The sequence below is a fragment of the Cyprinodon tularosa genome, unplaced genomic scaffold (genome assembly GCF_016077235.1).
Source record: "Cyprinodon tularosa strain WSP-4 unplaced genomic scaffold, ASM1607723v1 ctg359, whole genome shotgun sequence".
In the NCBI taxonomy this organism is placed as follows: Eukaryota; Metazoa; Chordata; class Actinopteri; order Cyprinodontiformes; family Cyprinodontidae; genus Cyprinodon; species Cyprinodon tularosa.
Window position 1 is genome coordinate 904,938 of NW_024039073.1, and position 15,899 is coordinate 920,836.

The 15,899-nt window shown below is 39.4% G+C and overlaps 1 protein-coding gene across 11 annotated transcripts in view; it reads left to right on the forward strand.

Moving 5' to 3' along the window:
* Window positions 1-15,682, forward strand: part of ccdc88ab (coiled-coil domain containing 88Ab) — a 72,291-nt gene extending 56,609 nt beyond the window's left edge. Inside the window, exons 25-39 of one of the 11 annotated variants that reach the window (XR_005281699.1) lie at window positions 93-236; window positions 702-888; window positions 978-1,123; window positions 2,190-2,282; window positions 2,607-2,806; window positions 2,959-3,006; window positions 5,758-5,835; window positions 7,814-8,050; window positions 8,562-8,615; window positions 9,364-9,426; window positions 9,992-10,081; window positions 10,330-10,607; window positions 12,064-12,517; window positions 14,099-14,204; window positions 14,789-15,682. Coding sequence is in view for 8 of the 11 variants with exons in the window: in XM_038295738.1 (XP_038151666.1) it covers window positions 93-236; window positions 702-888; window positions 978-1,123; window positions 2,190-2,282; window positions 2,607-2,806; window positions 2,959-3,006; window positions 5,758-5,835; window positions 7,814-8,050; window positions 8,562-8,615; window positions 9,364-9,426; window positions 9,992-10,081; window positions 10,330-10,607; window positions 12,064-12,957 (2,512 nt within the window). In the remaining 3 variants the exon portion in view is untranslated. Of the gene's footprint in view, window positions 1-92; window positions 237-701; window positions 889-977; window positions 1,124-2,189; window positions 2,283-2,606; window positions 2,807-2,958; window positions 3,007-5,757; window positions 5,836-7,813; window positions 8,051-8,561; window positions 8,616-9,363; window positions 9,427-9,991; window positions 10,082-10,329; window positions 10,608-12,063 lie in introns of all 11 variants that reach the window. The other 10 variants (XR_005281700.1, XR_005281698.1, XM_038295745.1 and 7 more) reach the window with 10 other exon arrangements.
* Window positions 15,683-15,899: the final 217 nt, after the last annotated feature.

Here is a 15,899-nt window from a genome sequence, read left to right on the forward strand (position 1 = left end):
TATCTTAATATAGCAATATTCACTCACCGTTTTATTGCAAACTAAAGAAACAAATCCTAATTTCTTGTTGCATTTTATATTTATGCACACAGATATAAGCAGCTCTTGCAAAGAAAGGGGGAGTTGGAGGAGCTGGAGAAAAACCTGAATGACCAACAGGAGAAGATGGCACAGGAGAATCAGAGCCACCAAGCCACAGCTGACCAGTGCAAACTGCTCAAAGAGGAAAACGACAGGTTAGCTTCTAATGAGGCTGGAGTAAAGGAAATCATTTATAAAAAAAAAAAGAGTTTAACATCTTTCTTTTTTGTAATTTTAAGGTCAAATTAAGTATTCTTAAATGATCGTTGCATGTAAGTGTTGGTATATGCATAACAAGATAAATTTATGTCTAAAAATAGATTATTTCTAATTTATTTCACAGACAAACCACACATTAAAAGTAGTTTTTTTTTTTATTACTGGATAGGAGCATTACTTAAGATGTCTGGTATGGTTGATTGATTTTTCTTCAGTTAACACTGCTAAAATCAAAAATTTGCCTCAACAGATACAAAATTAGTATCTTAAACTGAGCCTGTGTTTGGAAACTCCAATTCAGGAATATATGGACATTTTGAATGGATAAAGTGTAGAAACCTGGATGTTATCAGAGTGACTAATTACTACATAACCTCTAAACCTCTGTGCCATCTGTTTAGGCTGAACACTGCCTATCATCAGCTGATGAAGGACAACGAGAACCTGCAGGTGGACCATAAGAACATAAAGAGCCAGCTGAACAGTGCAAAGCTGGAGCAGACCAAGCTAGAAGCTGAGTTCTCTAAACTGAAGGAGCAATACCAGCAGTTGGACATCACCTCCACAAAACTCACCAACCAGTGCGAGGTAAAGATACTGCCCCTCATTTGGAGCATTTTACAGTTGTTTCAGATATGTTCAAAGATGTAGTTATAAGCAAGTCTTCCCATTTTCAGTTGTTGAGCCAACTAAAAGGAAACCTGGAGGAGGAGAACCGTCACCTGTTGGACCAGATCCAGACGCTGATGCTGCAAAATCGAACGCTTTTGGAGCAGACCATGGAGAGCAAGGACCTGTTCCATGTAGAGCAAAGACAATACATGTAAACGGAAACATACATTTTGACATACTATGCTTTGCAAAAGAATCCATTCCCCTTTTTCACATTCTAGCATCTGGGACCCTTAAATAACATTTGAGTTGCTTACAAAGGTCCTTTATAAACAGAATGGAGGTCTACCTTAACAGACTGATCAGAGAAACAGCCAAGGGATCCACGGTAGCTGTGGATGTCCTACCGAGATCCTCTTTTTCACTTAAATTCAGTTTATTTATATAGCTTATCTGTTATTTTTCCCAACCTGGAAAAAAGACACTTGCCTTCATTGTGACACCACCAAAGAAAATGCCACTCTGGGCATGATTTAAATGAAGGAATAGTTATAGGATAGTTGAAAGCTCAAAAATATTTTTGCATCATAATATAGGCCCACAAAAAAAATACAGCTTTTATATAAAGCCATAGGTAATCATATTAAGTTTGCTAAGAGCTCTGTTTGGCAACAATTTGGAAAAAAAGAGATTGGACCAGAATTAAAAATGGCCTAAATGCAAACACTATCCTAAATGTAGAGCTATATCTACAAGGAAGACTTTAGATCGGATGCCTATTCAAAGTCCAGCTAAGAATCTTAAGGGAACCTTCGGCTGCTCTTTCTCTCCTACTTCAATCTAACAAAGTTTGTGCTGTTTTGCTCAGATAAATGAGTAAGAAATCCCCTTCCTAAATGTGCTAACCTGTTTATGACTCATTTTAAAAATACCTGAAGCTGTAGGCCGCAAATATGATTCTACAAAGTATTGGTTTTGAGAGCTAAATACAAATCAAAGCCATATTTTTCCTAGTTGTATTCATTTTATCTCAATACTACTTATGTCTTCAGTTTTTCTTAATGAAAATGCACCACTTTGCTTTGGTCTGTCACATTAAATCCCAGTAAAGTGTTTTAATGTTTTTGGTTGTGACGTGATAAAATGTGAAAAATTTCCAGGTCTGTGAACATTTAAAAGTTTGAATAATATTGTAATACTTTTCTCTCTAATCAATTTGATCTGGTTTATTAGAGTTTTTGTCTTTGTTTTTGCTTTTTACTATCTGCTATATATAGAGACAAGCTAAATGAGCTGAGGAGACAGAAGGAAAAACTTGAAGAAAAAATAATGGATCAGTACAAATTCTACGATCCTTCGCCTCCACGCAGGTAAAAAGCAACTTTAATATATAATAAGATTTACTTTGCAAAGAATAGATTATTTATGATTGTACCACATAACTATGTTTTACCTAATTTACATTCAGTCTGTAAATGATCTAGCTTCCAATCTAGCTTTGTAAAAAATGCACCATCATCATGAGAAACTCATTAAATATTTATGGTTTGCATAGCCTTCATTAGCTGCATAAAAAAAAGCACTTAAAAGGAAACTCATTAGCACTACAAATAGTTTTTTTTTTCTTTTTCCCCCAACATCATTTTCTCATGGTTGCTGTATTTAATCCCTACTGTGATTACTCTTCATCACAGGCGTGGTAACTGGATCACTCTAAAGATGAAGAAGCTGATCAAGCCAAAGAGGGAGCGGATGCGTTCTCTCACGCTAACTCCTTCTCGTTCGGAGCTCGGAGACGGTTTTTTTACGTTTCCTGCTGACAGCCAGGACAGCTCATCCATAGGCTCTGGTTCTAACTCGCTAGATGACACGCTCACACAGAAGAGGAGCAGCAGTGAGTATAATAATGATACCTTTATCTCGTCCTAAACATGCTTTCTTGATTGATAACGTTTGGTCAGATGGGTTTGTAGAGTGTGCCTGAAGGACTGAGTGAGTCTTTAAATCCCTAACTGCTCCTTTGCTTCTTTATCTCTCTGTGCAAAGGAAGGAGAGGGCAGCATCCCCATGCCCAAAGTCAGGGTTCCTCCAATGGTATGCCGTGGATAGGGAGGGTGGGCGGGGTTAATGACCCAACTGTCATGTCTCTTGGGGCATGTCTTTGTGAGTTCATTGTCTGTGTCGCTCATAGAGGTTACAGTTGAGCTGTGCAGAAAGACAAGGTTAACTCTGACTCCACCTGGTTAACAAAAATAGCAGAAACTCACCTTTGAAACAGCAAAAGGTGGGTTTGTTGAACCTTAGTTTGATGGTAACCAAGCTCACAAAGCCTAAAATTTTTGATTATTGTTATTCCACCTCATAGGACTATGGTTTTCAATAGTCCCTATTATTGTTTGTTTTTAAAATGTCTCAAAACTACAAGCATTAAGCTGTAAATATTAATCGGTTTAACAGTTATACAGAGGCATACCTGGTTTGGTGTTTACTTTATAAGCTCACGTCTGTGTGCTCCCCTTCCCAAATAGCTACAATAAAACAACATTTTTAAAAGAATGATCGGCTAAAAGAAAAAAATGTTTTATCCTTTACCTTTCATATCTGTTAATTGTGTCAACATCTTATCCAGTGGCGTCCAGCTGCTGATGTTCAACTATGTAATATAAGCATCTGATTTTGAGTAAGCAGAGTCTGATACCTTGAAGGAACTCAAGCATCATCATCAAACACATCATTGTGCAAAATCGAAGGAGTACTTGCATAATGATCAGTTAAAGCTTAATTACTGTGTATTTTAAAGACTTGTCTTTCTATCTTAAACCATTTTCTTTTGTTTTAACACAGATTTTTTATTTTTTTATTTTAAGGTGATTTTACCTTTCCTTCAGGTTTAACGGTTTAATTTAGCAGAGTTGTTTAGGTTACCTTAATTGTAATCAGATTACTTCAGTTTACTTCATGTGCTTCTAATCCTGAAAGCAGGTTATGCCATATTACAACCTATAGGTCTACCTCTGTTACCATCTCCAAACAATCCAAGAGCAGGTTAACCATCTGATACTGCAGTTCACCTGTAAAAAGGGACGGGATCATTCTCTACCATAGCAATAAAACTATTAAAGGGTGCAATAAGAGAAATTGTCACAATAGATGATTGATGTTGTTTATCACAGCTTATCATCCCACACGTTGCAAAGGTAGTTTCAGGCGTTGAAGCTGGAGTGGATTTTTATTTCTGAAGAATTGTGGATAATCTTTGTAGTCAAACTTAAGCTGAGTTTACATTTAAAAGAAAACATAATATATTTCAGTAATTAGATTAAAATTGAAACTTATTATCTTAATAGAAGAGTTGTTTCAGCTGATTTTAATGATTAAGACTTACAGCTAAAGTAAACTTTAAATCCAGTTTCAGATGTGAATATTGTAAAAGGATTGTGTTTATGCAAATATTAAATTACCTACATGATCACATTGAAAACGTACCTGACAGGTATCCAGCAGATTGTTACTGTCCAATGGAAAGTTGAGTGGAAGGACAACTTGCTGTTAAAAGCAGTAAGTTAGCAACAATGATGAGTCTGAAGGAGGAACATGGAGTCTTAGAGGCCAAGTCAATCAAAGTCCAGTCTTGGAGTTGCCATTCTGACTGACACGAGTATCGGATAACATTTAATTATCCATAAGTTAGCAAGATCACTGATTCCACTAATCAGGGCTTGTTATATTTTAGGAAAAAAGGGGGAAAAAAAATCAGATACAACAGTGGAGATTAACTGAAGGCCACTGTTCTTTTTTATATATGGTCTGCTTTCTAATAAATGCTATGTGCTATATTAAAGCAACATTTATTACTAATGTTTATCATGCAAAGTGAGCTTTCAGTGTATGTGCTGTACAGCATAGCTTTTAATATATGTATATTTCTGTTTGAAATAATTTTTTTGGGCTTAGATAATATTCTTATCTAATCTAATGTTCTTAATATTTTTAGCTGTGAAATATACCTCATAAATAAACAAAGTAAGATTGGATTTTATCTCCATTGAGCCCGGTTCCATAAAAAAACAGAGCTTATGCTGCTCATATGTGTTCTTCTTGTCTGTGATCCTTTTGGGACACTAATAATACCTGAAACTCTCCTGATTGCACCCTTTAATACCTCTCATCTTCTTCGTCTTGTCTAGATGTGGTCATGTGTCGACAGTCATATGTTGAACCAGTGTAATGTCTGGAAAATAGTTTGCATTGTAGTTTTTAGAGTTTAGGATCGTTAACATGAGGATGATTGTGACGCGTGCTGACAGCTGCAGTGTGAGTGTGTGTCTATTTGCATATCATGTTTATATTTTTGTTTAAATGTTTGTTGATTTTTATATAAGCCTGCCCTTATGTAAATATTAATTTTGTGAAAGGTATAATTAAGAAACTCGAAATGTTAAGCTGGCATTTAATATGTCACCAGATTTAATGTGGTGTTGTAACATTTGCCGTCTTTCTAACACAAGCTTAATAAAAACCTTTCCTTTTAAATTTTTTTCCAGTCTTTAAAATCAGCTCTATTGTTATAAAAACTGTTTGTTTAGAATTTAATATATGATGCTGGTCAATCTGATTAGGCTCCAGTTGATCCCGACTTATAATATTTTACGTCTGATGTTTAGTAGTGGAGGCTAAGCTCTCTGTTAATGTCTCCCCTGGCTCTGATTGAGCCAACGTTAACCACATCCATCTGTTTTGCCCACCTTTTTTCTTTATTTTTCTCTCCTCCACCTCTCTCGGCTTGTTCTATTGCTATCCCCCCCTTGTCTGTCTGTCTGTCTGCCTCCGGCTGTGCTTCGACAGCTATAAAAAGGTTACCTTTCATGAGGAACAGATCCAAGGACAAAGACAAAGCCAAGGCCATCTACCGACGCTCGATGTGTAAGACCTCCGTTAGCCGCCACCGTAGCCTTTCCAGTGCCTCTTGTTGTGTTTCTAGTAGAAACAGAGAGGGAGTGGTCACTGATGTCATACTGATGAGAGTGGGGCTGCGATGCTGTGGCATTAACGTTTAATATTACATAAGCCATAGCTTGTCAGGTTCTATTGTACGTTAGAAACGTCTGCATTAACGACTTAAGTCTTCATTATATATTCTCTGTATCCTTCATTCCCCCATTCTGCATCTGATAACATCAGTGATCTGTTGTCCAGACTCTTTTTCTTTGTAACCCAACTTCTCATCACTTTTTCTGCTGAATGCTTCCACTTTCTGCTGTGAAGTATTTGAAGCCCTCTCTTGTGTAGTCTCACCTTGTTCTCAGATAAATGTATTCCCTTCTCAAACTAAAAAAAAAAAAAAGTCAGATTTTCTCCCTATGTAGATGTATTTCTTGTGCTGTCACATTTTGCATTTCCAGACAAAGGCCTTCAGGATGTGGCATTTGTTGGGCAGATTTAATTTGTGCTCAGTATTTTCATTTTGCACATCCAGAGTGAAAGGCTGTGTGTGTTTGTGTGCGTGGAAGATAGCCTGTTGAGGTGAGATAGCAGGGAAGACTGTGGTTGCCTTTCATGCGCCTGAGTTGTTTCTTCCAATATATGGCATGAATCACCGACTGCTCGATCAACACTCGCACTCACCACGAAGGACTTGAAATGGAGCCTTTTGTTCTCTCTGTCTCACTCTTTGTCTCTCTCTATCTTCTTCTGTCAGTGTGCTGCATTTCAGATCTTATTCTGCTGACATGGACTCACATTTGCTGCTTGCAGCTCTGCATGCCTTTCTACCGCCGCATATGGCTCAATAAGCAAAGTGCACAAAGACGATATGTAATGTCTATAAGGTTTAGATGAGCCAGAATGATCGATGGTTCTGCTGCTGCCCTCTTTATGCACTTTGGTTGATTGTAAAATCGCCATATTTGCCTGCATGGGCCTTTTGTAAGAGTTGTTTTGAGCTATAAGATTATAATGCTGTTTGATTTGAATAAACCTACTTGCAAGTTTAGGGGCTATTGCAAAATACTAGGAGAGCAGCGATTGCAGCTTTTTGGCTGCACCGGTAACTGATCTTTAAAAAGCTTGACATGCCGATTCCAATTTTGATCCATACCGATTTTTTTTTTTTTATTTTTTTTTTTTTTTATAACCAACACTGTTGGTTGTTATTAGATCACAAAACACCTTCAATCTTTCAATAGGCATTAAGCAGTACCTGTGAAACAACAAAAACACCTGAAATTACTGCTCTCTAATATAAATTAAATTTTAGAGCATTCATTTTAAGACCTGTGCAGAGGTAGATGAGATCTCTGGAAACAATTGGTTTTACATTTAAGGGTCAGTCCATCAACGATCCCCCAAAATTAAAGAAATTGACTCCGACACCCCTACAAAATATGGCTGTTTTCTGCTTTATTTGCAACCTTTAGTCTTGGTCTGGAAAGATTCAACTATATTGCTTTCCACTGTGAAAAACACAATTTAAAAAATAGTGTTTCAGGAAGCAATTTTACTGTCTTTATGGGAAGAAAAAGAACTTTTAAATTATGTATTTTAATTAAATTAACTTTTCTAGATTGTGCTACTCAATTTTTTTTTTTCCTTTTTTGTTTCGAATACCGTTATAATTAAATATACCAAGCAAAACTAAAATGAAACCCAAACATTTATACGTAGAAGTGTTTTTACAAGCAAGTTACATCATAGCTTTGATTGCTGCATTGTCATTTATTACCGGCTCATTTCTTAATCACGTTCAGCCTAACGGGAAGGAAAACGGAGTCATTTTTAAAGATTTAGAAAGAGAAATGATGAATGAGATTATTTAATATTAAAGGGTCCTTTCAAGTGTAACCATTTCAATGATTATAAGTTGCTATTTGTGACATCTTTTTATTTCTATCTGGAACATCAGCCATGAACGACTTGCTGGAGAAGATGGCAGTGGCAGGTGTTTCCGCCTCACAGTGGACGGGCAGCACGGAGAACCTAGACGAACCTGAAGCAGGGGACTCTGGCATGACGGGAAGCAGCAGACGCAGTGGGCAGCGAATGAAGGAGCTCGCCTTATCCACCAATGCTATCGACTGCGCTGCACTAACGCTGCCATCAGCGAGGCACGGCAGAGCTAAGCTCCGCCTCCAGGTCAAAGGTAGGAAAATGTACCTATGATATTTAGATGTTATTTTTAGTGAAGTATTTGAACCTAAAATACTCACTGAGCCTTTTATAGTTGTTCTTTATGACTGTAAAATATGAACATGCATTTAAAAATGTCCTTTGCCTTCCCGTAGTGGGCTGTCCTTATTTATATATGTGGCACAAACAGCATCATATCACCTTACAGGACCAACCAATGTAAAGAGTGATGAACTTTAAAAAAAATTAAAAAAAATCATTTGCAGCTCTATTTGAAACTTCTTTAGTATCTAATATTAGCTATCAGGAGGGTTGGCATACTAAAAAAGCAGTTATATTTACAGTAGGGAGCAATATATTCATATCCAGCATGTTGAGGTCAGATGTTTTAAGATGTAATCTCTCAGCCGGCATGGTTCTTTGGTTTTAAATAGCTTCTCACAGCTTTTGAGTTTTTTTTTTTTTTTTTTTTTTTAAACCCTCGCTGCCTCTTCAAATGGCTAACTTTTAGTCTGTCTCCACAGACAATGCCTCATGTGAGGATGTTGCTGGTTCCTCAGATGACCCCAAGAGTCAAGGTAAGACTGACATGAAAGCAGGATAAAGGATGTTCAGATGTGAGAAGTGAATAGATGTGGAATCAAGAAAAAAAGCAGGTCATCTGCAGAAATGTTGCCTTTATTAAGCCCGGTCTCCCGACTGAAAGAATTTTAAGTTTAGAGGGTAAAAAGTGAAACTGTCTCTTATTTAGGCCTTTGAATTTTGTCCAGGACATCTAATCACCCGCCAGATTAATCAGGCCTGCGCTGTTAAAATATGGCTGACCCAGTTTGTACACAGCATCCAAACTGCTGTCACACGTTATTTACTCCTAAAATAGCTACAACATTCTCAATTTTCAATATAGTTTAGAGAAAAATCTGATTTGTTTTCACATTTTTTCAGAATTGTATTTATTCCTGCATCAAACCACATTTAATCTGAACTTAACTGGCTAATTTTGTTCCATTAAATGAGTTTAATGCTTTACTATAGCACTGCTCATTTCTTTCAGACAACTTTGCATAAAGCATTTATAAAAGAAAATGTAATCCTTTGAGACAGAGTTCCCACTTTCTTATAATGGCATTGAGGAAATGGAGGTCCGGTCCCTGTACATTAGTTCTGATGCATTAGGTCTCTGTCTGAAGTATCTATTGATTTCTGAAACACTTGTCTGTTTTGTTTCCTAGCATTAGTGAATGTTAAGAACTCTTATGAGCATTAGGAATTTTAGATTCCACCGTGTGGATGTGCTGCATTATGTGTATGTGTGTGTTTTATTAGGCATTGCTTTGTATCGTCCTCTTGAGCTGAGGGCAATGTGCAGAGTGCCCTGTAGCATCTGTAGTAAGTGCCATTTACCGTGCACAGGCTGTCACTTGTGGGGCTCAATGAAAGGGCTGTTTTTCTCAGAGTAACACCTGTAATAATGGGTTTCTAAGTGTTGAGATTACCTCTAATTTGGTATGATGAAACTTAGTCTGAGCTCATTTCACCTGCACTGGTTTCCTTTTTGAACTAACCCCTGTGGGAGTAGGGGAGCACAGATTAAAATGGACTAATCCCCCTCTTTGGCTTCCTGTAACTCGGTCCATTTCATCTCCTTTTTTTATACTAACAGACTCGCTCTGATTTTCCTCTCATCTTAAATAGAGTGCGTTTATTTTTTTTTATGGTGTTCCTTCCATCTCCATCAGTAGTTTCTTTGTCTTCTTGAGGCTGGCGCTCAGCCACCCTTCCTGTCCCTCAGCCTGACATGAGCCATCTGCCTTCCCAGCAGGTGACGCTCTGTCGGCCTGTTGACGTGCACCTGCATGTTTCTCCTTGTTTCACTGCATGTCGGGGGATAAATGTAAGCTTGTGTAAATCCTAACTGAACGTGTGTTCGCCTCCCCTCTTGTCCTCTACCCAGCCTCCAGACCCTCAAGTCTTCATAGCAACAGGACCACAAGTAGCAATAGTAACAATAATTCACACCTCACTTCTCCCCTGGAGGGCAAAGGTATGCTGCTCCATCTTCCTCCATTTTTAGCCACCTCCACTAACCTCTTAACCTCTTGGTTTTTGTTTCTGTTCAAACCATATGATCAGAGGACGCTGACCTTTTCTAATTTGAAGGATAAAGGTTGTCGTTTTTCTGTGGGTGGACACAGTTTAAAAAAAAAGACGACTATTCTGTCAAAAAGCTGTAATTAGGATCAAGAAAGAAAACGTTTCTGTCCTCTTTACCCAATCCTTGGCCTTCCACAGGCACCCTGAATGGCTGCCTTAGCAGGCCTCAAAGTGAGAGCAGTGGGGAGTTCAGTCTGAGCCTGGACCAGGAGGTGTGGTCCAGCAGCGGCAGCAGCCCTGTCCAGCAGACCGCCACCCTGCGTTCCTCCCATCAGAGCCCCCTGCAGCTGCGAAGGTCACTGGAGCCTTCCAGCAGCTCGGCCAGCTCTAGCCAGGCTCCGATCAGGAAGACGGGATCCCCCAGTGAGGTTCTGTCCCTGCAGCAGTTCCTGGACGAGGGTATCGATCCTGCAGAGGTGAGGGCTTGGAATGTGATTATGTTGCAGTTTTTTAAGATAAAGGGGTGGGTGTGAGGGTGTGCTTGTGTGTTGGGGGGTTCGAGACAGGGAAGCAGAAATCAAAGAGGCTTTTGTGTTTCCACTGTGATTCTGTTTATTTACTCATTTAGTCTATAATTAATCAGACCTTTTGGCTAACTACCTTTGAACCGATGTATGAATATGAAGTAAGAACAGACCTATGAGCTTTAATTTACTTTAGGGCTGAAACAATTAATCGTATTAATTGTGATTTATCGATTATTGAAATAATCGTCAACTAATTTAGTTGATGAAATTTAATCCGATTAATCGTTAATCGTAGAATATAGATTCTGAAACATGCCTTTAGCAGACAGAGCAACCCACTTAAAGACATAATTATATAAAAATTGAAAAAATTTAGCATTTATGATGAAGAACATTTTTTCCTCTGTCAATATACTTTATAGGGAACTCCTCAAGTGGAAACGTTTTAGTTTAACCTGGTGTAATTTTGTAAAAAGTATTTTTTTATAGAATCTTTGACTATCAGATTATCAATCAAAAAAATAATGATCGACAGATTAATCGATTTGCAAAATAATTGTTTGCTGCCGCCCTAATTATAATTTTGCAGTAAATGTTATAAATCCCTGATTACTAACCTGAATGATGGCTTATTGACATCCATTAAGTACCAATCAATGAAGACTGAGGGGTAATTTATAAAGCAGCTTAACTATCTTCAATATTTAAAACAATCTTGTTTTATTTCTGCAAAATATTGGCAAAATAAAGGTTAATGTCCTATTATTGCTTCAATTTAATAAAGAACCCCAGACTGGGGTCAGAAGGTTAAAAGCATCACTTGGCATCACTTCTTCACTGATGCTAAAGATTGTAAGATTGCCTTGAGTAATTTTCTTGTTGAATCAAAAGCACTGATTAAAACTAAAAATGCATCAGGTCATAATGGTTTTTTTCTACATTTAGGGTATATGAATACAGTGTATTGACTTGTAAATACCTAAAAATAGAAATAAGTGCATTTGTATCTATCTGCAGATGCGCAGTCAAGGCACATCAATAATGATTCCCCAGCTTTTGCCTTAGTTGCAGAATACAGACAGATTGTTTTATTGAGCTGATTTGAGTTTAGTCTAGAAAGCATGTGAAGCAGGTAAAGCATGTGTTTAAAATTTTCTCCAATCATAAATTTTAGTTTAAGATTTTAAAGAGAAATTCAGGTTTAACATTTCTTTTTTAATTTGTTATCATGTCAGTCAGACCTAAATGACAAACTGTCTGATTTCCCCTTCTGATACTTGTGACCAAATATTTGTCAAATTCAGCAGAGCAGCAGGTTTCTATAGAAACAGATTTTTTTTGTTCCACCCGATCTCTTCATTTCATGTAGGTGTCGTCTTGATACATTTTCTTCTTTCCTCTGTAGTCTGGCAGTCAGGAGAACCTCACTGTCGACTCTCCTCGCCTCTCCACTTCTTCTGAGCACGCTCAGAAAGATCGCTCGTCTACTAAGGGCCGAGGCATTTTACGCTCCAGCAGTGGCAAAGCGGCACCAGTCAGCACCGACCGGTCTCTGAAATCCTCAGGACAACCCGGGCGCCCGAGCCTGAGGAAAGCTGAGAGCACCCGCGTCAAAGGCTCCGCCCCCATCCGCTCCAGCCTCTCCTCCCAGGGGAAAGCCACGTCCGTCTCCGAACGCCTGGACTCTGCCTCCTCCACGCTTCCACGGGCCAGCAGCGTCATCTCCACAGCTGAAGGTACCACAAGGCGCACCAGCATCCACGACCTGCTGTCCAAAGACCACCGTCAGCCTGTGTCTGTTGATGCTTCTCCTCACGTCCCCTCCCCCAAGGCTGGAGTACGCTCGCAGCCGAAACCCAGTGAGTACTACCCCAACAGCACCTCTTTGAAAGGACCCCTCTCCGCCACCTCCCCAATGCCCAAATCTGTCAGCTTACCCTGCAGCAGCTCAGAGGACCCCGACCTCGACAGCTTCGAGTCTTTCCTCGGCCCCTCCTTCACTGTAGAGTCAGTGTTCATGGACTCAATCTTTAGTGAGTCAGCAGAAAATCTCCCCTTCCTGTCGCTGAACCCCAGCCTAGTCAGCAACATCAGTGGTCCCCCAGCCCAAAATAAGAGCCAAAATCATCCGGGGCTGAACCAGAGCCCACACTGCCAGTCCAATGGCCAGATGAGATCCAGCTCAGGCAGCCTGGCAGAATGTAATGATGGTATGGATCCCAACAGGATCGCCAATTCAGAGCAGACACTGAACCCAGAGGAGAACCAGTCTCTGTGGTATGAATACGGCTGTGTTTGATTCACCCGAAGCTTCCTGACGTGATGATCACAGCCCCTAAGAGCTGGAGAATGAGATCATTGATGAACAAACCTCTTTCCTGCATGTATTCATCGCAGCACTATCTTTTGATTCGGTGCATTAAGGTTATTTTCTGTTTTTCATGGTGCTGAATGCTTTGGTTTTCCTCTTTTCTTTTACCCCGTTTTTGAGTTGGGACTTTAAACTTTCCATCCAAAGGCCTTTTCTGTTTTTTTTCCTCTGCTGTAATTGTAATACTGAAAATATCCAGTTATATTTCCAGATGTGAGGCCTGAATTGGCTGATACTTTGGGAAAGATCCATTTAGATCAGCAAAACCTTTTTCTGTCACAAGTAACTGTCTCAGTTTGTCCTGTTCTAAACTCACCTCCCACTTTATGGTATTATTTAATCTAAATGTTTTTTCATGGTCTATTGTTCTGCATTGTTCACTAAGTTGCATGGCTTTGTTCTGTCAGCCTGATTTATAACGTTGATTTTGATCTTGAGAATCAAAATGGATTTTAAGCTTTTTTTTGTTTTGTTGCACGGTTTGTTTTGTGCATTCATTGTATTTTCTTTTGGGGTTCTTTTTTGGTTTCAATGTGTGCATATATGTAAACTGGAGGCTTTATCGGGTGGGTGTCTGATTATGGTGTGGTGAGCTCTAACTAACATGTGGGGCTGGTGACAAAGGGATGAAGTTCTTGCTTAAAATGATCTCTGGGATGTCATTGGTGGGACAAGTGAAAGTTGACAGTGAAGGTACCGGATTGTTGGAACATCTTGGTGAAAATAATTTTTCACTTTTCTGCAGATTTTGATATAATATGGATGATAAAGGCTGCAAGTGTTGGATTGTTTTATCAATGAAGGATGTATCATTGTTTTTTTTTTTTGCTTTTTGATTTTTTTGTTATATATATACTGCCCTTATTTACCACATTGCGGCCATGTTTTGTATAAAGTTGGTAATTTATAATCAAAGACAAGCACTGCTTATTGTGCCAAACTTATTAAAACTTTGCAGTTAGATTTTTTTATTTATTAGTTGCTATTTATGCCAATGGAGAGTCGGTGCATTTCTGAAGTTATTGAAAGTCTTCTACGAGATGTAACAAACATTGCTTTTGTCCTACAGATCTGGAGGGCAGAAAGTCTAAAAGCAGGAGCGGGGAGCCGCAGCAAAGCTGCTGAGCTCGGCCCCTGCCACCCTCGCCTGCCTGCTTCCATGCTGCGAGCGCGTGGTGAGTGGGCAATGAGAGAGTGGGATGGAAAAAATGGCCGGGAAGGGAAGGGAGGGTGGGTCAGTTTTGTCACCATGGAAACCCTACAACGTGGTCGTGTAACAGATGTCTCCCATCATGCTGTGCACTGCTCCCCCTGCTTCACTCAGCTGTTCCCTGTAAGCCCCGCCCCCTTTCCCTTCTGCTCCTGCGGTGCCCAACTCCTCCCAGGTCCTGATGGGACCCGGTCAGCTTGGCATATGGTCCATTTTACTCCTCTGCCTGTTGTCTTCCTCACCAAGAGAAGCACAGTGTTCATCCTCCATGCTGTGTCCTGTGTTGGTGTAAATGATGTGACTCCTGGCTCCTTATCAGGCTGCTTCTCACTGCTGCATGGCTTTGCTGTAATGCTGGATCCTTCCCCTTTTGCATGTAGACCCAGGCTGGCTGCTGCTTCTCTTTCTCCCCTTGTTGCAACCATGTTTTAATGCAGTAAAAAGTATGTTTTGTTCTATTTGACTGTAGATTTTTCTTTTTTTTTTCTAACCAGTGATCTTTCTTTTTTTCCAATTCTTTGCACTCCTCTTTGCTTGTTTGGCACTCAGAGAAAGGCCTTGGAGCTGTGTGTCTGGAGCTTTGTAGAGCTAATCTGCAGCCGTCTACAGTGAGAAAAGATTGTTTGTCCCAGATTCAACTTTTTATTTAGGAGATTCAGGACACTTTAGTGAAAAAAGTGGCTTCCTTCTCTGTTTTCTTTTTCCTTGAATCAAGGAAGCTACAGTAAAGTAAAAAATATCGCTTTGACATTTTACCCCTTAAAGACTGTGACAGATTATTCTGCCATTTTAAAACAATGTGGCAGATCTCTAATGTGCACTAGTCTGATTGAAGTGCCAATGTTAACACAACAGCCAAAAAGGAAATCTCAACCCTGATCCAGGACTCCTTCCCAGATCTACGCATCCTTCAAGCCTGAAGCCATCACTACATAGTTTAAACAGGAAGACCACAAAAACAATGTGAAGCATGTCTGCACAAAAAAAAGCTTCCGTTTTGGACTGAAGAATCACAGTCTGCATGGAGCAATCAATCATTCCACTTTCTTTATCCAATCAAGGAGGAGGATTGTGTTCGAAGTTTTGAAACAGACACAGTGGGACATAAAGCCATGACACTTAAGTTTGTTTGATTTGAGAGAAAGAGACTGATCCCGGGACTGTTCAGGTCACCTAGGAGACGGTTTGTGACCCGAAACACCTTTTTTCTCTTCTAAAATCCTCCATCGTATACAGTTAACCCCTTGGTAATCAGTCATAGTTCCTCCCCTGCTCTAACGTACAGAAATCACAAACTGCTCCAGTCTACCTGGGATGTAGGTGACCTGCACACTACATTTCTGTTGTGTTCAACATGATGGTGACAATGAGACCCAATGTTTTTTCTCCTTTTTCCACTTTTACATGTCTCCATTTGATGTAATTAAAACTCATCAAGACCACTGTTTATGCCTCTTAATTTATGAAGCGCAGCGATTGTAAGGAATGTTTTAATAACATCGGATTGTTGGTCCAAAACTTATCAGACGTGCCCGAGTCGAGACTTCTGAGTCGAGCCATATGGTTTCTTATCATGCCATCAAGTTCTCATCATTGGATTTTTGAGTTTGAAATCCTGAACTAAAAAAACTTTGGAGACCTTTCTGAAAAGAAATGTGTG